Here is a 25,061-nt window from a genome sequence, read left to right as displayed (position 1 = left end):
TTGGCAAAAGTTCACATATTTTAGAATGAATTATGATTTTGTATAAAAAGCTTTGAGATATGTACAATATATGACTACTTTTCTAGTAAAATATCATATTGTGAGGGACCATGCATCCAAGAATTAAAAGAAAAAAGAAAAGAAAAGAAGGAGGGAGAGAAGCAGCATGGTACAGTAGGAAATAAAACAGCTTCGGAGTTAAGGGCTATAGTTTGAATCTTCAGTGCAGCTCCTTCCTTCACTGGTGAAAAGAAAGCTACCAACTTTTTAGGGTTGTGGGAGGGTTAAGAGCCTCCGACGCAATCAACCACGGTCATTAACTACCAAAGAAATAGACAATGAACAGATTAGAAAACTAAGCATATCCTTGAATAACTAGAACAGAATCATTTCCCCCCTAAATTTACTGTTTTTACCTTAAACAGTAAAAAGGTGAGGTGTCCTATATATTTTCAAAAGCTGAGGATTATATTCTAGCCCTTTCTATAATGCTAGTACTGAAAGTCTGCTTTTTCCCAAGCTCACACCAGCTCATTGGCAGGCATATGATATTTCAGATTCTCATAAGATTACTAAAGTACTTCATCAAATGAATTTAAAATACAGTCATAAAAAGCAAATTTCTCAGCATTAAAAACAGAATTTTAAAAAGGGTGAGAAAGTAATAACTAGTAACTATGGCCTGTTATGTATAGAATTCATGTTACTCTCAACTAATATAGGAGGATTTACAATAATGAAAGTACTCATTTAAAAAGAAAAGGAAAGTAGTTAAATACCTTCAGGAAAATTAAAGGTTTAAAATCCAGGCAAAGACAAAATATTTCTAGGGAAGTTGAACCTCAGTATAAAACATACAAACCACACCAAGTTAAGACTTGCACAGCAATAGAAAAGTACAAATATGAACACATTTAGTAAGGCAATTAAAAAAATAATAAAGTAGCTTTTCCCTCCCCTCCAACCTGCCATCTGTGGTGGAATTGCAGCCAAGATGCAGATTTTTGTGAAAACCCTTATGGGGAAGAACACTCTCAAGGTCAATCCCTCAGGTACAAGAGAAAATGTAAAGGCCAAGATGCAGGATAACGAAGGAATTCCTCCTGATACGCAAAGACTGATCTTTGCTGGCAAGCCACTGGAAGCTTGACGTACTTTGTCAGACTGCCAACACTCAAAAGCAGCCCACTCTTCGTCTTGTGTTGAGACTTTGTGGTAGTGCTAAGAAAACGAAGAAGTCCCAAGAAGAATATGCATAAGAGAAAGAGGGCTAAGCTGGCTGCCCCAAATACTACATGGTGGATGAGAATGGCAGAATCAGCCGCCTTCACCGGGCACCTTCAGGCGGATGCGCTGCTGGAGCGTGGCCAGCCACCCTGACAGGCGCTACTGTCATGCATGTTGTCTGCCCGACTGTTTCAAACAACCCAGAGGACAAGTCATTGTATGTAGGTTAATAAAAGATATAAACCAACATTTTAAAAGAGCAACAATAAAAATAAAAATTAAAAATAAAGTAGGATAGAACATTTATTTTTTTATCTCACTATTTCAGTAACCTCTTGAGCAAAAAGGCATAATTGTTTCATTAAATCAAATTCTAGATTAATCTTTCTCTAAAATCTCAACTATTGCCATTTCCACTTTATTGAATATAATCTTATTATTTAGTTGAATTCTGTTCCATCAGTAACATAAGGAGCATGAAGATTTTTCTTACTGAACAAGGTAAGACACAAAGCAAAGATCTTATAAACGTTAACAGTGAACAATCATATAATTTGTCTGCTGGGCATATTCAATATCTTTTTCCCTGGGGCGCAGAAAAATTCTTTCAATAGCAATCAGTATCACACAAGGAAATAACCCCCAGAAACACAGAGAGTAGTTTCTAAAATCTGAAAGGCACTCCAAGTGCAGTTAATGCTGATCTATGTTTATTCACTCCAAAAGAATATTTATTGAGCAATTACTCTGGGTCAGACATAAATTCACATCTAACAAAAAATGACACTCGGTCATGCTGTCAGCCTCCCTCACCCTCAGACGTGGCTCTAAGCCTCACTCCCTGATCCCCAGATGGAGCCGGTCACTGCTCTAGTGGAATTAACTGCCTTGCTTTCTAAACAGCAAAGACAAATACTGAGAACTTTAACACTTTCTTAATCAGAAATTTTCATTTTCCAGAATTCCCATCTTAACCATGTGGAATAACTTCCTCTACACAAGCTGATCTAGGTCACCCAAAATGCCTTCCCTTTTCACCAAGTAGCCTTCTCAAGCTCAGTTTTACATTGCTACTCTAAGTCTTGAGGGCATTTGGCAACCCTATCAGCTGTCACTAAATTTCTTGTGCATCGACAATCCAGTAGGTAGCATAAGTCCTCTAGAAAAATGTAGTGCTTGAAATTTTCAATATCATCTGTTTACCTTTACGATACGACAGGCAAACACAATTATCCCTGTTTTACATGGGGCAGAGGGCGCAACGAAACTCAGCCCTGGCAAAATCACATCACCATTTTAATGGCTTTCAGTGAATCAAAAATAGAACCTCTGAAGACTCATTTGTAGTTCATGTTCCTATCTTTGCTAAATCAGGCTGCCTCCTTTTGATTTCATTAATTCATGCATTCCTGAAATTTCAAAAAGAATCCTCATTAATATTAAAACAGCAGTCTACTAAAAATGAGTTTTCTTCTCAGAAGAAGGGAAAACAAAATGGTGTGCAAACATTCTTAATGAATTGTCCTTCAAAACACACTAGCAACAACAGAGAAGAACCTGTCACTTAAACAGGAGAGAGAAGACCTCTCTCCCAAACCTCCACTGACAAACGTTTGGTAAGAAGTAAGTAAATAGAAATAGCTGGTTCCACATGAAGTCAGAGCAGGAAAACACTGCCCCAGAGGACAAAACTACTCAGTCCCACAGTCTGGCCCACAGTGGACTCTAGCCCCAGAATGCTGCCATCTTAAGATGGTCTCCTGGAGGGGACACGGTACCTCAGGAGCCGGAGGTTCATGGGGCTCATTCTCCTCGCTGTCACTTGAGCTGCTCTCGCTCTCCGAGTCCGAGGAGCTGTCTGAGTCACTGGTGCTCTCTGACTCTGCACCACTGGAATGTGCTGAGGCCGCTGCTTCTGGGAGAGACTGTGGAGCGCTGCAAAGCAACCAAAAGAGATCTGAAGACACCACGCAAGGTGGATTTTTTCCCTCTTTACTTACTTCCTGGTTTGCTCATTTTTCTGCTACTCAAAAGAAAACACTTCAATATTACCAAACATTACTAAATTACTCTGTAATCCAGCTGAAAGGACTATAATGACTGAAAAATCAGCAACCCGCCCTGCAAAAACCCCTTAGAATAGCTTACCTGATAACTCTACAAAAGAGAAGACTGTGGAATTTTGCTCCTGAAAACATTTCAAGCTGTACTAATTTCATTCAGATGCCGGGTGCTTTCTGCTAGGGGCTGGTAAACCACGGCCTATGCTGGCTGCCTGTTTTTCTAAATAAAGTTTAACTGGAACACATCCAAACCTATTATTTCATGTATTATCCATGTCTGCTTTTACACTGCAAAAGCAAAGGTGACCAGCTTTAGCACATACTGTATGGCTCACAAAGCCCAAAATATTTACTTTCTGACACTTTAAGTGTGTTGACCTGTGCTACAGGTAACCCAAACAAGTTAATTTAAGGAAGAATAGCAAATACATTAAAATCTCCCTCTATATAGAGAAAGTCTCCCTCTATATAGAGGAAGTCTATATAGGAACTGTATGGTTGCCAAATACTATTGCATATAAATGGTGTTGCTCCTTTGGAAAGTGACCTCAAAGGCAAGCCAGTCACAGTCTTGGGCAGAATTGTAAAATAGGCCATTCTTTCCAAGTGCCTTAGGATAATCCACAAATATCAGCTGAAGTAGAGATTAACCACTCCAAGTTTTCAAAATAGGACAATAACTCTAGGTCAGCAGAGAAAACATTACTGGGCATATATGGAATTTCAGAATATATCTGAAAACCTTGCCTTTGATGGAATTAGCAACAGCAGTAAATCAATATCTATACTCTCGAGAGCCTCCAAAGCTACCTAAAATACTAAATTTATTAAATAAAATTACATTAGGATAAGTAGAATTTAAAAAATATAACAGATAAAACTAGTAGTTGAGGTCATTTTAAAACAAACTGTATTATGACATAATTTCCTCATATAAATGCTGCCTCAAGTTTATGATCATTTTCACACTGGCAGCTAAAGGGCTTAAGTCAATGATGAAAAACAGAATGATCATCACTCAGTGTTATTCCTGCCTTTGATTTATCCTCACTTTGTTTCTTCTCTTTTCTTTTCCTCCACTTTCAAGTTAGGCTACTTTGTCATATTTAATGAGTCATTATAAGCCACTAGAAATTACTGAGCAAAATGGAATATAAATAAATGAGCAGAGCTTATGGATCCATAAGACCTTGCACAATAAGATGAGCTTCCTCCACATTAACTGTAACATCGCATGTACATGATGGTCTTTATTGCTGAGCTTGTCTTGGAATAGGAGATCAAAGAGCTACCGTGCAATTTAACTCTTCTTTGTCCGTGAGGTCAGGCATTGGCAAATTAAATCATTAAATTCAGTACCAGAAGGAGTTTAGATAGTTTCCATTTCCAAAAATTAAAACCTCATGTTTTCTAAAACATGGCAAAGCTGTTTACTAAATGAAAACAGTGCCATTTCCATCACACTAAAATGTACTTACTGCCAGTCCATTTACAAAGCAACTGTAACAGTCAGAAAATTCAAACTAAAAAAACAGGCAATATGGAAATTTCAGCTTTATAATTTTTGAAAACACAGCAACCTGGTCACTTTCAAGAAACACTGGGCTCTTCAGCATAACTTTTCAAATACTGGTTACATAATACTGATGAAAGTGATGTAGGCTTATTTTAAATTCTCGAAAATTTTAACCACCCAAACTGATGATTTAGGTGGGTGCAGGGGTTCTTTTTCTTTCAGAGTTAACAACCTCTCTAAGGTTATTTGAGGCTTCCAAAAGATTAAACAGGTACTTTCTTTTAACTGTGATCCTCCCTCTCCTTCTCCATGAAGAAGTTACCAAAGTACTAAATAAAGCTGTTTTTCCCATTTTGTAGGAAAATGCAAACATTTTCCTACAAATGTTTGCATTTGCAGGAAATGCAAACAGGTGAGGAGAAACCCGCACACAGTACCTTGGTGGTGCAGATGCAGAAGAAGGCTTCTCTGGGGTCTAGGCATTCACAGGAAGGGGAGGAAGGACAAGGAAGAGAACAAAAAACAGGTTAGGATAAGCGGTTCAGAAATGTTAGACAGATTTAAAAGGATTCCTGGTGCTACGGGATGTACAAAACTTACTTGTTCGATCTCACTGTCCTCACTGTCACTGAGCTGAAGGTCATCTTCAAGCATGCTAAAATGGGCAAGGGACACAGACACTGTAGAATTTAGAATAATTTCTAACAACTCCTTTTAACATATAAACAGAAAATATGCTTAATGATTAAATAAGGGATGGGACAGATGAGGACTTCAATTCAAAATGGCAGCATAGGCACACAGACCACCTCTGTAAATAATCAAATCAAAATTAAAACTAAATTATGGAACAACCACCACTCAGAACCACCAAAAATCAAACTGAATGGAAGTCTGAAAACTACAGCATTAAAGAAAAAACATCCATCCAGACTAAGCCACAGAGGTGGCAGGTGGGTGCCCTATCTGAGACTTTGTCAACCTGGCTGACATTGTTTGCCCCTCCCTGGAGATGTCTTGAGACTCCATTCCATTCAACTTACATGCCTTGCAAACTGTTAACAGAGATTTTTCCACATGAAAGGCTGGTGTTGGCTCATGTTTCACAACTTCCTAAATCCTCTCAAACAAACAAAAGGCAGCCTCACCACCACCACCCCCCCCCGCCAAGGGCCCCAGGGGTGGCACTACAGCAGCCAGCCTAGATTCACAGCCTGGCTGCTGCGGAAACTGACAGTCCAGCACAAGTAGCAGCCATCTCGGATTGCTTTATATCCCAGGCAGGGTGACCCTGGGCAAACATACTGGGGGCTGACCTTGGCCTGCACTACCCAGGAAACCCCAGCGCCTGCACAGCCACTGGACAGCTACAGACCATGCTGGAGCACCACCACCCTGCCCTCACAGAGCTCATCCTCCATGGAGGGCAGTTTGGTGCACAGTGGTCACAGACAGTCCTTGTAGTTGAATGCCCTGGGTAAATCCTTTCCACTGACCTGCCAACAGCAATCAATCTCCACTACAAGAGGAGGGTGTACTCAGCCCACACAAAGGACCCACCTCAAGTACCTGGCTTCAGTGATAGGGAAAGCTGTGCCACTGGACACTACCAAACACCTACTACATTAGACCACACTACCAACACAGAAAATCACAGCAGCTCTACCTAATACATAGAAACAAACACAAGGAGGCTGCCAAAATGAGGAGACAAAGAAACATGGCCCAAATGAAAGAACAAATCAAAACTCCACAAAAAGAACTAAACAAATAGGAAATAAGCAATCTATCAGATGCAGAGTTCAAAACACTGCTTATAAGGATGCTCAAGGAACTTAGTGAAGACCTCAACAGCATAAAAAATATCAAGTCAGAACTAAAGGATACATTAATTAAAAAAATAATTTATAGGGAAACGACAGTATAGTGGATGAACCCAAGAATAAAAATCAATAATTTGTAACAGAAAGAAGCAAAAACAACCAATCAGAATAAGAAGAAAAAAGAATTTAAAAAAAATGAGTATAGTGTGAGCAGCCTGTGGGGCAACCTCAAGTGTTCCAACGTTCCTATCATAGGGGTGTCAAAGGAGAAGAGAAAGGGTAAGAAATTGGAAATCTATTTGAAAAAATAATGAAAGAAAACTTCCCTAATTTGGAGAACAAAAAGACATGCAAGTCCTAGAAGCACAGAGAGTCCCAAACCCAAGATGAATGCAAAGAGCCCCACTCCAAGACACGTCATAATTAAAATACCAAAGGTTAAAGATAAAGAGAGAATCTTAAAAGCAGCAAGGGAAAAGAAGTTAGTTACCTACAAGGGTGTTCCCGTAAGACTGTCAGCTGATTTCTCAAAGGAAACTTTGCAGGGTAGAAGGGACTGCCAAGAAATATTCAAAGTCTGAAGCAGGGACCTACAACCAAGATTGTTCTACCCAGAAAAATTATCATTTAGAATCAAAGGACAGATAAACAGCTTCCCAGACAAGAAAAAACTAAACTAGTTCATCATCACCAAATCATGATTATATGAAACGTTAAAGAGAATTATGTAACAAAAAGGATCAAAACTATGAACAATAAAATGGCAATAAATACATATCTATCAACAACTGAATCTAAAAAACAAACTAAGGAAACATGAACAGAGACAGAATCATGGATACAGAGAGGATTTTGATGGTTGTCACATGGGAGGGGGTTGTAGGCGAAGGAGTGAAAACGTGAGAGGACTAAGAAGTACAAACAGGTAGTTACAGAGTAGCCATGGGGATGTAAAGTACAGTATAGGAAATGGAGAAGCCAAATAACTTATGTGCATGATCCATGGACATGAACAACGGTGCGGGAATTTCCTGAGCGGGTGGTGCTGGATTGGAGAAGGGCAAAGGGGGAAAATTTGGGATAGCATATACCCCAAATTTTACATGGGATAGCATATAATAGCATATTCAATTAAATATAACCCTCCCCCCACCAAAAAAGGATGGAATATGTGTAGGATTTATTTATTCACCCAATGTTTTATTTCATGGAAATATAAGCTTTACAATGATAACACAGAAACTAGTTCAATTGAAAGCTCCTTACTATCCCAAACTGAATCTTTCACTCATCTGAACATTAAAGGCAGAACCACCACAAGACAGGAATTTGTTGTCAGCCCCAAGACTAAAGTTCCCATGTCCATGTGGTAGGAAGACAGGTAAGTAGGTAGGTAGACAGGAAAGGAGGGAGGGAAAAGAAGGGAACACACTCAAATTGTTTCCTTTGATATTCCTGAAGAAGTAGAATAAATGATTAACCATCGAATGAGTACAGCACTTAAAAAAAGCTATATATAAATTAAATATATGCATAGTATCAGGCAACAGTCACCAGAGAGTACACTTACCCTACACTTTTGTCCAAAGGACATTACTACTATTGAACTTTATTTTTCATACATGCAAAAGTCTCTTTTGTTTGCTTGAACACTGATCAGTGGAAAGAGTAGTAATACAAATGATATCATTGTCTAGAAAATGTTTAACCTCACAGCTATCATTCTGGTCACAATAAAAAATCAGTTCCCTTCCCCAAAGTTGTATTAACATTCATCTCTAGGCAGTGTGGTTTATGATGAACCTAAATATTAAAAATGAACACTTTTCAATCCGTACATGAACTCACATCTTAGCCCCTTTCCCTTCTCCCATGGGCATGCCCAAACAGTGAAGGAGTAAAGTAGTGAATGCTCCTTCCATTTCCCTTCAAATTTATGAGTGTGAGTATTTCAGGAAATGTTATTACATGAAAGTGAAAAAAAATCTGCTTCAGTATAGATGCTCAAAGAGCAAATTATATTAGAGGTTACAATCCTTCAGTATTTCCAAAAATACCTCTTCAATAATCTCACCAACTATTTTTACTACCTGCCCCTGAGACAAACACGAATCATTATTTTGGCAATTCATGGTAAAATCACTGTATTTTCTAATGAAAACAAATGATGAAACTCGGCTCTTTCATAACTGTCTGCATGCAGTGTTGTAATTCTGCCAAGGAAGTATTTTCACCAACAAATGTATTAAAAACCATCCTATGTAAGTTTCTCAAAAGCATGAAAACAACTTGTAAATATACATTTCACTTAATATTTATCTAAGGAAAGGTAAGTTCCTGTTTTAGCAAGGCTAGAAAACACAGCCTTCAGATGCAGGACTTTGGCAGAAACCACAGCGGTATATATGGGAAAGTCACTCAACAAGTTCACTGCTGAACAGTGAGTGGCTTGGCTGGGGCGCACACAAATGGATGATAAAAGGTGTAACTTTGGAATAAATGTAAGAGAAAGAAATCTCACAAAATGTATTCAGTATTAACCAACAACAAAACCACAGTAAATGAACCTCTTTGTGTCTTTAGTCATTGGGTTTGTTTTGTATAAAACTGATTTGCCTTAATTTCCTGAAACATCAATGGCCGTGCAACTCAACCATGCTTCCCATTGTAAGCAAAGGACCAAACGCCCCATACGTTGTTTGCCAAGCTACTGAATGCCTAGCTTCCGGGAAGGTATTCTCCTAAAGCCAATCACAGAGTATGTGAGATATCTTGAGTAAATCAGAAAATGTATGTTGTGACTTTTAGCTGTACTTGCTGTTAAGGTATAAAAAGGGCCGAAAAAAAAAAAATGCTGTTTCAGATTCTGAAAATTTCCTCTTCAGAGCATTAAGTAGACAACGACAAAACAGGCCTCCAGGCGCAAGACTTCCTCAGGACCAAACAGCCAAGGGACAGTGACCGCTGGAGGAGGTGACCGCTGGAGGAAGCCTGCTGTAGGGTCTCCAAAGAACACTTAGTCCGAAAGCAATGAATGACAGACACACCAATAAAGTCAGACAAAAATCTGTTCATCACATGGGTTATACCAGGCATTTCATGTCATCAAAATTCATGGGCACAATTTATCTGACATGAAAATTAGCACACATGGTGTACTATCAGTGTGTGTCCACTCAGCCAATAGTAACCAGGGAAATCTTCCAGAAACCACAGTTTATATCACCAGAGATGGGTCGCTTAACCAGCAAGCTTGTAGTGGGGGGAAGAAACATTTTTTAAAGTTTTTGATAAAAAAAACATGTATCTCTACTAAGAAAAAGGCTACTTAAAAACCATAACTAAAATGTAATCACAGAAGACAGATTTTTTTTTTTAAAGGATCTATGTAGTTGGGGAAAATGTAACCTGATAACAGATAAAGGTTTCATTTTTAGAGATAAGAAAAACTTTAAAAAAGAGTCAGTTACTAAAGCCCTTACCTGTCCCACAAACAATATATCTGAGGCTGAGAACATGAGCATGCCATACTATACTATACTTCACCTACTATATGTGAAAGAACTGGGTCACTGAATGTGAAGAATGACAAAATTAACTATAGCACACCTGGGTGAGCATCTTTATACCCACTAAAAAGAGAAATGACTATCTTAGATCTAGTCCCATTCATACCAAGAAAATCTGGGTCAAGAGAACCCAAGGCCCAAGGGATGTACTCAACTGTAAGGTTTCCTGAGGCAGTATCAAATCATTTGTACCTTCTTAATCTCTACATCTAGAACTTGGCAGGTACCCTAAAAACCTGGCTGAATGAAAAGCACCCCTTTTTTTGAAAAAGGAATAGTACCACAAAGCTGCTCCCACTCCACGATCAGAAATGCACACACACTCCCTTACTCACAACCCCGTGCGCTGGCTCTGATCATCTCCGGTTCCAAGGATGAGGCAGCAGCACAGATCCGCCACCTAACTTGCCTACCATCATGAAGCTGGTATATGCTGGAGCCAGGATGCATAAGCCATTCTCTCTGAACCTGCCCCCTTGCTCTGGCCCACACAGGACCCAAGAGCTAGAAAGTCTGACTGGTGCAATGGAATCTAAAACCTGGCACCCACAGATAGAAGACTTTAATTTAAAAGAAAATAACTATCAATAAAAAGAGAAAGGGCAAACCAATAAAACAGCTATCTTGTTGGTAGAATAAATTTACTCTTTTTCCTTTACAAAAGCCAATGAAGTTTAAACCTTACATACTTTTTAAACTGATCAAATAATTTATTTTGCTTTCAAATGCTAAGACAAAGCAGCTATTTCAAAGCACAGGGCACCACATGGCCTACCTTGGCACTGCTCACGAGGCCAAATGCGCAGGGAAAGCAACTCTTTGAACCACCAGGTAGGTCTGACCACATTTTACACTACTGGTTTGGTAAACTTTTTACTTAGAGGTAACAAACAATTCTCAAAACCCTTTGCACATATGCATTCTTCTGGCAGCTGTTCCATAAAGCTCAGAGTCAAGTACAGGTTCCGGCAGGCACACTTCAGTGACTCAGAATCCAATTGTTACTGAGTGAAGACACGCAAGACAAGAAGCCTTTATTCCAGTTCCATGCCTCAGTAACTGGCCTTGCCCAAGATTTCACTGCCAATATTTTGTAACGTCTCAATTCCAAACCCAAAACTACTTAAATACAATAATTTTTTGGCTTAATGTTTCCTATCATTGGGCCATATATTTTATTTGGGAAAGAACAAGTGAAAGCAAGCTCATAGTAATTAATAAGCCACAATCCTGGTTATGAGGTATACGTAAATGGTAAGTAAAGCAATGTGTTTTAGAAACCACTAACGAGTGTGTAAGAGTGTATAAACTTGCAGAACCTCACAAACTTAAAATTTATTTGGGGACGGAAGAGGCAATGGGTTACAGGAAAGGGAAAGGGGTTGGGTGCCCAAGCAGACACACAATTCCCAGAATTTTAAATTCAATCAGGCTTTGAGTCCTTTTCTGATAAAGCGTAGTAACAAGGACTACGAATGCTTTGTAGAGGATGACGGAAGGCCACAAATTATGAAGAGGCCTTCACACACAGTAAACAAACACAACCACACAGATCTTAAGCAGCTGAGACAGGACAGGGGACCTCTCGAATGATGAGGGCAGTTGGCAGGCAGCGTTCAGACTCGTGGAGAGACAGTTCACGACGGGAGATTACGGGCTAACAGGACAGAGGGGGACGTCTCGGTGCGTGACTTAGTGTAGCGACCAGGCTCATGGGTGATAAGGTAAAAACCTGTCACAGGTTCAAAAAATTATTTAAACTCCACGGATGAAGTGATGATTAGCTGAGGTCAAATAAAGATTAAAAAAATCACAAAAGTATAAATCAAGAAAAATTTGAGGTTAAAAAATAGGATTAAATCAGTAACTATGACAAACAATATACTGGTGCAAAGGTGACACACTGGATGACTACAAACAAAATCTAGAAAAATTACTGCTGGAAATAATGTTTATTAAATATTGGTTACAGGGAGTTAATACAGTTTATGTGTAATAGTTTTCCTTCCCCATCTATTTCAGGGGCTTACTGTTATATGCCAGGCCCTACTCTAGACTATGAACACAACTCTAAGCAAATACCCACAAAAATACCCACTTTTGAGGCACTTACTGTGTAGAGCAGCAATTTTCAACTACTGTGCTGCAAGAAGTTTTAAAACATGCAGTACCTGACTCTTTAGTCAGGGACACTGACCTCTTTTCCCTTAGGTTGTCAAATAAAAAGAAATGACAACAGTCAACACAACAATAACCATCTGGTATGAATGAATCAAAATTATACTTTTTGTCAGATCAGCAAAAAATACATATTTCTGGTGTGGGGCAGAATTTTTAGTTTATGTGTGCCGTGAGATAAAAGAGCTTGAAAATAGCTGGTCTGGAGAACGGAGATAAACAGCTAAAAGATACTCTTCCCAAATGGGTAAGAAGGGCATGGAGGGGCACAAAGGTATAAAAGAGAGAAGGCAGGCGTGGGGTGCTTTCCTACTTGGGGTAGGTAGGGAGACGGTGTGGATGAGGGGATGGCATCCAAGGAGAAGCCTGAAAGGAGCGGGAATTAGGGAGAGAGTATTCAAGGCATAGAACACAGCGAGGAGGCCAACTGTGGCCGGAAAGGAAAGTGTGCTTTTACTATGGGGGTCGGGGGGAAGGGCAGCAGGGGCGGGGGCGGAGGGGTGGATCACGGATGGCCTTGGAGGCATTTGTGGATAAAGAGGGGCAGGGGGAGAGGGTAAGAGGAAAGGGGCAGGGAGAGAGAAACAAACACGAACTCATGAAGTAAACCACACCTTGCTGGTTTCATAGCCAAGCATCCCAGAGTGGATGAGATGCACAAATCAGTTTAGGCCTAACAGAGTCTTAGAAATGCAAAACATATTTTATTCTTTCAATCTACGTTTAAATTAGTCTGGGGTCACTTATGTAGTAAATTAGCAGTTATGATTAAAAGTGAGAGTTAAGTGGACCCTTAAGGGCTACTTTAAAACCAGTTTCACATATGCAAATGAATTACTTCAAAGTAGTCACTGGCAGTAAGAATTATTTCCTGGTGTCTTTGAATGCCTAGCAGCCTGCAGCAGGCAGACACTATCAAGCCCCTTTAAAGGCAGCATTCTTTGCTTCCCTCTTACCATTCAGGCTCGAGATGAAATGTCACCTCCTCTGAGAGACCGCTCCTGACCTCCCACCCAGACGCATCGCCACCCCCCAGGGAAACTCCTCCCCCACGCCTGTCACTATCGCACCACCTAGTTGGTACCACAGGCCACCTCATTTAGTCACACGTTGTGGGAGACAAGAATTTTATCTTATTGGGCCACTGTTTTCCCAAGTACCTAAAGCAGCACTAGGTACACAGCCTTTGTTCAATACTTAGCACTGAATGGATAATGGCAAGTTCTGAAAATACCTCCAAGTCACCTGGAGCCAAGCAAGCCCCAAAATGGTTTCTGTAATTGCAGTCAAAGGCACATTTAAAAAGGATGAGAACAATCTTTCTTTCGTAGAACACAAACAGGCTCATTTACTTAACATTTAGTGGTTATACAACAAAATGAACTCTTCTTTTCCATCTTATTTGACCTGTGGTCTAAGCCAAGTACAGGAGCAGATATCACTCTGAAGGGCTGCTCCCAGAGTAGTATGAGCCACAGCTGTATCATCCGAGAAAGTACAGCTCCAAGATGAAAACTTTGAAGGTGATCTATTCAGCACCTTAGTAGTATTTTTATAATTATAAAACATATGCTTCTTTCATATCCTCATCAGAATATCCCTTCAACATTACTCAAGTTCCAAGCATGAACTCATACACAATATTAAGTCCAACTTTGTCTGCAAAAGATGCTAGAATACTGTCTAGTAAAGCTGAAAGTCCAAGAGTGAACCTGACCGTTGCAAGTGACTATAATTGTACCACAAGCCAGTCACAGCACAGTGCAGATGGGGCAAAGAGGTGAGTCTAGATTTGGGAGTTGTAGTGTTTTCTAAATATTGGTTTAATGTGCCCTTGTGAGTATAATTCTGAAATAAGCAAATTTAAAAAATATTGCGCAGAATGATTCTTTTAGTTTGCTTTCATTCAAGAACAAAAATTCTTCAATACTCAACCTTATAAATTTTCATTTTGCAACAGAATGATAAACAGGAGTTAACGTAAAAAAAAAAAAACCCAACCCTAAATGCCTTATTTTCTTTTATTTTACACTTCCCCCTTTCCTCGGAAAACAAACAAAACACTTCTTAATTTTATCTAGGATACTAACACAGTTCTGAAGACAAATAATTGTGGATCCCAGGCATCTGATCAGATAAGCTGGCAGTGAAAACAGGGCATCCTCTCCCAGAAATGCTGGGAGTGAGCAGGGCGAATGAGTGAGAACGGGACCCACACTCCCGTCCTGTGACACTGATGGTTTGATGCAGACCTACCAATACAGAACCACCTGATGGGCACAAATGTTCTTTCCTTGTTTACAGGAGGTGGGGGTATGATCTCAAGGACAAATAATTTATAAGCACTGCACATTGGGATGACTTCTACCACTTCCTCTACAATACTTATCAGCAAACAGCATGCTAAGTTAGAGGTGCCATTAAAATAAAGGGTGCAGGCAAAACAGTCTCATGTGATATAAGCTAACATTAAAGATAAAACAAAAAGAAGTACCTTGAAAAGGGAAATTATAAATAATTTCCTTGAGCTAAACATAATTTAGATGAACTGGTCCAAGTAAGCCACTTTTTCACTTAATTCTAGGACATTTCAGCTGACACGTGTCCTGATGTGATAACTTTATACTACAACAAACTGAAAGAACGGGGCTTCCTTTGCCAAGATATTTAAAAACCAATAAAGTTTTACGTAAAAGTAGAAACCTCAGGGCTCATTTTAGAAAGTATCAGACTGTTCCCAGCCTCCTTTATTAACTTTGTGCCATTTCTTCTCATCAAACTTCTGGGATGACCCCAATCTCAGGCTCTACATACACATATTTCCTGAAACTTTCCAGGTAAATAACTTAAAACTGAAAATTGCTCTAATGGCTAATTTCTGTCTCTTAGTTTAATACTGATGATTTCTGAGACTGACACAAGAAAAATAAAGGAGGGTACTTTCTAGTAAGGGCTTGGCAATTTGGGGGTAAGGGTTGAGAAGGAAAAAGAAAGTTAGCAATAATAATACCTATGACGTAGTTTCCTAAACATTAACAGAGTATCCCTTTTGAGAGACTGACAAGAGAATTGATACTTGTAAATTGTATCTCACTGCAGAGAAAGGGAACTGACTGTCCACAATTATATAAAGGACATAATAATTATATAAACTAAATAGTTATTATGTCATATATATGACATTATCTATCTAGCTATATATCTTACATACATATATGTACATATACATACGTGTGTGTGTGTGTGTGTGTGTGTGTAATCTGTACTCTGCAACACTTTGTACTTTGCCCTGAGAACCCAACAGACCCAAGCCTTAGAAAAGAGGACCTCTAATGTCAGCACTCTTTGCAGGGGTGTCCAACCCACGGCCCAGGATGGCAGTGAATGCAACCCAACACTGAATCGTAAATTTACTTAAACATTATGAATTATTTTTGTGATTCCATATCATAATGTATTTAATGTGTGGCCCAAGACAACTCTTCTTCCAGTGTGGCCCAGAGACACCAAAAGGTTGGACACCCCTGCAGAGCAACATTTCCTGCCCTAACCTTAGGGATAAACAGCACTGACATCCTAGCTAATCACTTACCTGCAGAGCTTGGCAGAAAGAACTGATCACTTGATAACTAGAGCTTCAACTACAGAAAGTAAAAGCAATGACTCTGCACATACTTCTTTCGCACCTACATCTTTCCACCACCTGGTTTAACTACCCTCCCCCCAAGTCTGGACAGTATAAGTTAACACAGATTCTCCACACCTTATTTTCTCATGCCAGGCCCTTTTGTTCTCCTTCACACATACTATTCCACTTTTCTAAGGATTCCCAAGTACTGGTAACTCTGAAGTAGAATACATTATGACCTGGATTTTTAAAACCAAAGTACAAAAGACTATGCAAGTAACATTTTTTTCCGGACATTCAGTGTGCATTAGACTGTGTCCTGGCACTGTGTGTGCCTCTCAACAGTTCAGTACATGTCAAAGAACCCTAATGCTGACACTAGATCAAATTGACCTGTGAGCACTAAGAGACTCACTGTACTAAATCCAGAACGACTGCAGTTTACAAATTAATTGGAACAAGGCTTTCATCGGTCTTTTCATGTGATTCCCTAATCCTGAAGATACATTTCACTTGGGCACGTACCGCCATCACTGCCCTGGCCCCCACACAACCACAGCCGTGCAGCCCCCTGCCCCCCCGCCCCCGGTCCAGTACCACTCTCCCTGCCCTCTTTGCCTCCACTAGGCCCTGCTTTTTCATCCCTTCCCTAAATTAATTAGGAACATAACAATTATTTTCTAATTAATTTTTTATATAGGAAATTAACAGTTCTTGTGAAGAAAACACTACATATGTCACAAGATGTAAGTATATCTGTTAGAAACCTAGATGCCTCTGATTTCAGTAGTTCAACTCACCAGAACTACCCAACTATCACAGAAAATGGTCTCACTCCTGAACAACTACCTAAGCCTGAAACCTGACGGAAACCGTTATGGGAGGATGCACCTTTGACCCACTGGATCTGAAGCTGCTTCTCATGCCTAGATCAGACCTCACTGCCTTTCTTCCCCTGCGTACAGGCACCGGGTACCCCTGCTTCCCTCTGGTGCAGTGCTGCTGCCTCCTAGAAGCAAGTGCTCCTCCTTCTACTCTTACTGCCAAGTGGGAGGCAAGCTTTTCAATCCTCCTTCCTCACTATCTCCAAAGACACTGGCCAGGGCCTTTAATGGTCTAAAGGGCTCTGTTACCATCCATTATAAAGAGCATAAGGTGTAAACTTCCTTGGGGAAGTTACCGGGCTTTTACAGAATTATTACAATGGTGGTCCTTGGAGAGGTGGTTCTACTCACTACCAGCTATCAACCGGCTTAACGAACCTCCTCCTCCTTTAGATGTAATTAATCTAAGCCATGACTCTAGCCTTTCAAAATCTGGGAGCCAGTAAAATTATTTTTTTAAGAAAAGGGAAAAAAGAAAATGGGAAAGAATAACAGACATACAGTTAAATACTTTTTCTAAAGAGGACAATAAAAACAAGCAAAAACTCATCCTCTGCCATGACAGTACTACAAATAAAATAGACTTTTATTACACACACACAAAACCCATCACTCAAACTACAATTAATTTACCTTTAAAAACCTCATTATATTGTTCTTTTTTTCTTATTTTGCTATGGAGAAATGAAACACACTGCATCAAGAGAATGGCGGCACCTGGGACCCACGATTTAACTCAGTCCCACATTCAGCCATAGTGAGAAGACAAAATTACCTCTTTACCTCAACTATGCAGTCTAAAAAATATTCAATCCACAGCAATCCCCCCTTCCAAAATACGGGGGATAAATATGATGCCTAGAAATCAGAAGAAAGCTGGAGCTGGCACCTGAGATCCTCTGTAACTATAGCTCCACGTTAGCAACTGCTCAGACACTGAAGGAGAGAACGGCCTTCTCTCCTAGCTTCTCAACATCACTTCTAGGTGTGTGAAAAGAAGAACTATTAGTTCAATACCATCTAGAAAGGACAAATTGGGTCACAATGCTGATTTTAAAATCTTTATTATGTAGTTTAAAATGTTCTGAAAACCCAAACTATATCTGGACTTACTTGGCCTTAATAAAGAACAGCTGGGCAATAGGACCCATTCTTTAAAACTAGGCCAAAGCGGGGCAGAAAAATCTTAAATTGCGCACATCCCCCAAAATTTGTTTCCAAAGGCTAAAGCTACTTAAGACTAAAATGTGTAAAGCTAAAAGCTTCTATTTTCCTCACTAAATATGTGAATAGCAGCTCGAAAGCCTTTCTTTTGAGCAAACTCTCCTATGGTGCCTAAACTTTCAACAGAATTTAATCCAAATATATGAATATGGGTCATTTCTTCCCTCTGTGATGCAACAGAGTATTATGAAAGTCATTACTTGAAAGCAGGAAAGAAAAAAAAATCCAAGCAATAGATTTACTGGGAAATTACAATGTATTATAAACTTTTAATAAACAAAAGCATTTTACTTACGATGTTCCCTGCTGAGAGTTAGGGTGGGCTTTTGAAGCTGTATCATATTGTTCTGTGGGGGAGGGAAAAGTGGTTAGAGCAGCACAGTGACATACATGTATGAGAGTTTTAGTTACAAATTCCACTTTTTGCTGTCTTCCCTCACCTTTCCATCTGAACACTTCGTATAGTTACGCTCTGTCAAGCACACTGCACTTGGTATAATCTCACCACTGTTTGTTATTTCTAGAGAGAGAGGGCTTGCTAAGAATGCCAAACCCTTAACAGAGCAAAATTCCTTAAAGCACGGCCTATAGCAGGCCCTACCTCACTGCTGGAAACGTTCTACGCCTTGGAGACTTCCCTTGCCCTGCTGTCAGTTGGTGGGGCTCACACAGAAGCACCATGACAGGGGTGCTCTCCCCGCCCCCAACCTGATCTGATCTCCTGCATCTACCAGTGATCGGCGGGCCCACCGTGCTCTCCCTCCCTGCTGTTCCTCCATTGTTCAACAGCCCCAAGATGTATGTATTCAACAGCTCGGTAGAGACTGCCTAGCAGACAGGATGTTCAAGGTGTCTGACCCTGTCCCCAATGAGCTTACAGCTGACTCTGGGACATCAGACAGGGTACAGGTACCTACAGCCCAAAGCAGTGTGAGATCAAGTATACAAATCAATCATAAACCAACTGTCCCAGGAATCTAGAGAGTGGGCCCTCTGTTGGTAATGATTAAAGAAGGCAAATTAAACAGGGGAGAAAATGAACTGTGTCACAAGGAATGGCTGAAATTTTGACAGAATGACTTCTGGCAGGACGGTAAGGAAGAACTTCAGGCGGATGAGACGATGTGAACAAGGTACCGAGTGAGAGGGCTCAAAGTGGCGTGGGTTGGGAAGGGGAAGGCTGGGGTGCAGAATCTGTGCTGAACGGCACGAAAACCCAGGTGGAAGTCAGATTTCGGAGGACTCTGAACGCCAGGTTGGGAATTTACTACTTTATCTGTTGGGCAATGGGATACCACCCAAGGTGTTCCCCAGGGCTCGATAAAAGGACTTCTCAGAAAGACCATCCTGGAGGCACAGCCTGGTAGAACCTAGAAGGGAGCAGGGAATGTTGAGTGTGCAGGCAACAGCCAGTCAAGAGGCTGCTGATTTTGTCTACGCATGAGGTAACGAGCACCTGAAACAGGACTTGGGGTGGGATGGGAATACGGGTGCCTTTTAGACAACGGTGAGTGTTATTTTTCAGAAATGTGATATGGAGACCCCTGAATATTTGTAATTAATCACTTTATCCTCATGGTGGCAGCAGCTCTTACATGACAGTTTAAAGGTGCTTCTTTCAGGCTATAAAGCCAGGGTCAGGGTAACAAACGTAGGGGGGCTAAAATCACCCCTCCGACCACTCACAGGGACTCCCATACAGTCCTCCTGACAGCCCTCCCATACAGCCCTGATCTCCACGAGGCTCCGGTCACCCTCAGGCAGCCATGATTTGCACAGGTAGACTTTATTCTCTAGACTTTACAAGACTCCAAAACCTCACACTCAAGATGTTTACATTCCCAGCCCTGGCTGGTGTAGCTCAGTGGATTGAGCACAGGCCTGCGAACCAAAAGATCGAGGTTCGATTCTCAGTCAGGGCACATGCCCGGGTTGCAGGCCAGTTCCTAGCAAGGGCCAGTTCCCAGCAGGGGACACACGACAAGCAACCATACATTGATATTTCTCTCTGTCTCTCTCTCTTTCCTTCCCTTCCCTTCTAAAGATACATAAATTAAATTTAAAAAAAAAAAAAGGAATAAAGATGTTTACATTCTCTGGCTGGGCATACTTTGAGAAACATGTGCCAGTCTCTATCTTTCTGAAAGCATTACCCCCATAAATTCTACACCCTTTTCACCCAACATACAGCTAGACTCCTCTCGGGTCCCGCTAGGCCCCAAAGAGGCCACATCCTCATAAAGGTAAACAGGGTTCCACAGAACACTGACAGAAAGTGGAGGCACGGAAGACCCCAGGGTAAAAATCCGTGAGCCAAGGTCTACCGGAGACCTGCCGGGTCTGACAGTTTCTCCTCAGAGCAACAGATAATCGGCCGGTGCGATTCCACAGGCCGAGACGGGACCCACCCGTACCTGGGCAAGAAAGCACTTACTAATCCATTTTTAACTGTATTTGCTAGAAGGGGACACCAGTTGCAGGACGGAAAGGTCTTTCTAGACCAGGCGTTGGCCATGCAGCTGTGAGTAAGCCAGTGGCAGCCCGTGCGGGGGGAGGCAGAGCCGCAAACGGCAGGTGCCCACTGCTGCGCTGGCAGCCCACCGCACACTCGTGCCGCGCTGCCCATCAGCTATTTCTGGGTAGAGATTTCCCAATCTCCCCGGGCGGCCATCGATTTCTGTTCAGTTTACCTTGCTGCTTACGCAACACTGTGGCAAGATGGTCAGGCTTATTTCTCTGCATTTGGGGAAAATTTAGTTAGAGTTCTTTGTAAGACCTCATTCAGTATCTCCAGGGCAAAGAACAGCACACTTTTTCTGTAACAGTCAGACATATATGTGTATTGTTTTCCAATTATAATAAATATGTATTTAAAGTACTATGACATTGTGATTTATAATAAATATATATTTGGTTATTCAGATAAATATACTTCTCATATGTATCTAGTCTTTGTCCACAGTTCCTAGCTCACAGCTCCAGAAATCCTCCAAATATTTTACACTTGGCCTGCTATACCTTGTAGTTTCATAATAAATACATGAGTATGGCTGTGTCCCCATAAAACCTTCTTTACAAGAACAGGCTGCAGAACAAACTGGGCTCTCGGGCTGAAGTCCGCCCACCTCTGCTCTAGAGGAAGAATGCTCTGTTTCTGCCGTTTTCATCTTTTCACTCCCCCCCCGTCTAACTTACATGACAGAGTGATCAAGGGGGAAACATGTAAGTGAGGGGAGAGACTGAGGCAGGGAGATACGAAGGAAGAGTCACCTCCCTGGAACGTCCGTCCATCTCTACGCTCCCTCCCCCGGCACATGCACACAACCTGCTTTGGTCTCCCAACCATGTCAAGACTGAAACTTCATAGCTTGGGCACTTACCACACAGTAATAGTGAACTAAATGATTACAAATACCCTAGCCAATTCTGTAAGGCATAAACTACGTTGCATGTAGTTGGGATACAAAGACTTTACAGGGTTACTGATGAAGAGAAAAGCTGGAAATAGTTACCTCTCCTCTGTTTCCCCCTGAATTTTCAAGTACTATAATCCATTAAAGGGGTTCAAAAAATAAATTATATGGTGAATACCATATAGAGGGGCTAAAGAAGCAACATACTGTATCTTTATGAAGGTTTCTCACTTTTATGTTAAAAAAAACCCCACAAGAATTACACAAAATATCCCACCCAGTTCTTATTACAGGGCTTGGCAAAGGTAGGTTTACATTTGTTTGTATGGAAAAATACATTCAGGGTATGATTGTTACAATCACTTTATTAACTCGGAAGGCTGTCGCTCAAAACTTTAAACATACTTTTGCTCACCCTTGTATACAATTCCTAGATTATAATGCTTTGATTCATTCTAGATATTTATCATGTTTCAGGTAATACAAATTGTATTTGTTAAGGACTTAACTAAGACATCTTCATGAAGTCTTTGCAACAATTTGAAACTCTACTTAAAGAACAGTGTTGGGAACTGCTCTGCCTGGTTTCAGGAATTGTAACTGCCCCTGATGACTAAGGCTGAGTGAGCGACCTGAGAGCCACTAAGGAGACAAAGCTTGTCCCCTGCCCCCAATGCTTGGTTGGTTAGTCTATGACAGGTATGACCCCTCAGAGGAGGGGCAACCTAAGCCAGGCACGATCACTTGGGAGGCCATCATGGAAGGACTCAGGGGGCTGCAACAAAGAGGGAGTGAGGGACCCTCGCACCCCAGCTATTCTGACATAGCCCAAGTCCCCGCTTCTGTCTGGGAGAAGTGCTTCCTGGCTCTAATCCACTTAAGCCTAAAAACCTATTATAGAGAAGGCAGTCCAGCCCTGTGCTGGAAAGGGCAGGTTCCCTGGGTGTTCAGGCCTAAGAAAGAATAAGCAAAATCCTGTGAAACCTGCTTTGTTTAGAATGCTCTCATTTAAATGATAAGGGTCCAAGCAAGAAGTTTGTTCCTCAAAGTTTTATGGCTCTTTAGCTATCTGACCTGACTGAGAATAAGCCCTCATAGGTCTTTGAATGCTATCTATTGTTTGATCCTTACCTGTATTCTTGTGCAAACAAACCCAATAAAAGCCCCTTGAGGAAGGGGCTCTTGACCCTTCTCCTTTGAGAGATTGGTCACCTTTCCTCCCCAAGCAGATCATGTTTTGGTAGTTTCACTTTCATCTGTGGCGGACTGCCAAGGGGTGGGGGGTGGGGGGGAGAACAACGACGACTTTGCGGACAAAGCTGCCCCCACAGAACAGCTCTATGTTTGCCCTCCCTTCCTAGTCTTTCAACGCTGGAGGCCCTTATCTCTGCCACCGCATTTGTCATTAATTTTTTTTTTTATATTAAAAGAGTTAAAATGATGCTTTGCTCTTCAGTGCAATAATCACTCGCACACATTTACTTACTTTGGTTTTGGGTTGCGGAACTGATGTGCTGAGAATCCTAGAGAGAAAAATAAAAATCTCTAGTTATTAAGTCTTATAAATCTAAGGTTCTATTAGGTCTAAATCTATTAAATGCTGATAAATATAATTTTTTACATAAATCAGGTTTTATTGCTTCCCTTCTTTCTTAGAGGCTGTTTTTCCTTTGGTATTAAGCAAAGATTTTTTTTAAAATAAAGTATATATAATGATTTACCCTGAAACCAGTTAATAATGAATTATCTTAAATAAAAAACTATCATTAGGGAGTATCTAGTTAGTAAAGTATCATTAGTAAAGTATCTAATGTGGCAAATACTGGCTTAGGTAGACATAACCTTTTGAAAACAATTATCATGGAAAGGGAGAGCTATAATATATTAATAACGTGCATGCACACCAAGCTAGACAGAACACAGACCTAAAGATGATATTGCTACATTCTAAAGGCTATCCTAAAGTATGATCGCCCCCAAAAAGAAAAAAAATGGTAGTGTTTTTATTTTTAATGCACTGCTCACAAACACTGCAACAGAAACATGTAAGTCAGCTGCTGGTTGGTTTGTTATTAAAGCCAGAGCAAGCGAAGTTAATCATGTTAAACTTTAAGAAAATTTACAGGGTGTGAGTAGTGTAGGATATCTGTGTGCACATATGTATGCAGGTATATATGTATGTATGCACGTGCACACACACGTGTATGTCTAAACTAGGAATCAGACAACCTGCCTCAATTCTCCTGTACCCGTGTTTCCCCATTTCTCCGTAATGACCCTCAAATGAGAGCATTTACTAGAAAGCCTTGAATGGCTTCATAAGCTACAAAACCCTTCACAAATGTAAGATGTTCTTACTGACATAATTTGGAGAATAAAGTGTTTGGAAGCATTATGAAGTACTTCGGAAGCCAAATTAATTGTGATTTTAACCCAATCGCCAAAGATTTCAACAAGATATAATTGACTAATCTGGCTCACAGCAATACCCAGACTTTTCACTGTGGATGCAGTGCCTGCTACACTTGCAAAAAATTACCTTGGTGGGAAAAGGAAATCTGGAGGGCTCTGCTGTACTAGGGGTGTGTATTGCTGTCAGGGGAGGAGGCCACGAATGGGTCATTTCCTGAAAAGAAATTTGGAAAGGGAAGAAAAAAATCAGTTACAAATAGAACATTTATTGCTACTTAACTTTTTAAACAATGTAGAATGAATTGATGGTAAATGAAAAGTGAAATCTTAAAAGTTATTTCATTTACTTTTTAAAAAATGCCTACTTAATGGGCTATGTTTAAAAGCTGAAGATCTGCAAAATCAATTCAAAAAGGAGCACAGAACAGGAATAGTTTTAATACTCTGAATATTATAAAGCATAAAAACGCGACAGGTATCACCAGAGCTTATGTAACTGAAAACTGAGTCTGCCCAATGCTTGCTTTCTCCCTCAGCTTCTTTATTACATTTCCTGGAACTATTTAAGTTCAAAGGAAGAAGAATTTTCCTGTTTGACTTAAGCAAACAAGTAATACAGGTCACTTGTTCCTCTTGGGAGAGGATTTAATGGATTTGACCCTTCCTTGAGACACACTGTTAGTACATAAGACCAGTTAGGAGGAGAGAGCCTTAAAAAATTATCTTCCCTTTCTATTAACAGAAGTTTAATTTTTATTCCCTCTTCATAGAGGCAAGGTTTCTAAATCTTATAAATTAATACATTTATCTTGACATAACTTTTTTTCTCAGCATTCATAAATTATATTTTACTTTGCTAAAAATAAAAATCATTGGAGAACCCACTGCCCTTTGTTAAGGAGCTGAAATGGCACTGGAGAGCATCACTTCTGACCCTGTTTTGCAGATGTGAAAACTGAGATCCAAAATGACTGGACTGGGTGCCCTAGGAAGCAACAATTTGAAATTCTACCTAAAGAACAGCTCTATGTTTGCCCTCCCTTCTGGGAAACGGGCATAAAGACCAGTGGCTGAGAGCACAGAATACAGGTCTCTTGCTTTCCCAGTCTAAGAGAAAAAAAAAA

General features: G+C 40.5%; 1 protein-coding gene across 5 annotated transcripts in view; it reads right to left on the bottom strand.

Moving 5' to 3' along the window:
- Positions 1 to 25,061, bottom strand: part of AFF1 (ALF transcription elongation factor 1) — a 199,198-nt gene that overhangs the window by 29,876 nt on the left and 144,261 nt on the right. For all 5 annotated transcript variants that reach the window (XM_053666356.1, XM_053666357.1, XM_037132414.2 and 2 more), the window contains 6 exons: positions 24,065 to 24,151; positions 23,012 to 23,048; positions 18,408 to 18,459; positions 5,407 to 5,461; positions 5,244 to 5,281; positions 3,006 to 3,162 (listed from right to left, as the gene is read on the bottom strand). In XM_053666356.1, the coding sequence (XP_053522331.1) occupies positions 3,006 to 3,162; positions 5,244 to 5,281; positions 5,407 to 5,461; positions 18,408 to 18,459; positions 23,012 to 23,048; positions 24,065 to 24,151 (426 nt within the window). The remainder of the gene's footprint in view (positions 1 to 3,005; positions 3,163 to 5,243; positions 5,282 to 5,406; positions 5,462 to 18,407; positions 18,460 to 23,011; positions 23,049 to 24,064; positions 24,152 to 25,061) is intronic.

This window comes from Artibeus jamaicensis, unplaced genomic scaffold (assembly GCF_021234435.1).
Source record: "Artibeus jamaicensis isolate MK-2021 breed Jamaican fruit bat unplaced genomic scaffold, CSHL_Jam_final contig_452, whole genome shotgun sequence".
Taxonomy (NCBI): domain Eukaryota; kingdom Metazoa; phylum Chordata; class Mammalia; order Chiroptera; family Phyllostomidae; genus Artibeus; species Artibeus jamaicensis.
This window is presented reverse-complemented; position numbering and strand designations above follow the sequence as displayed.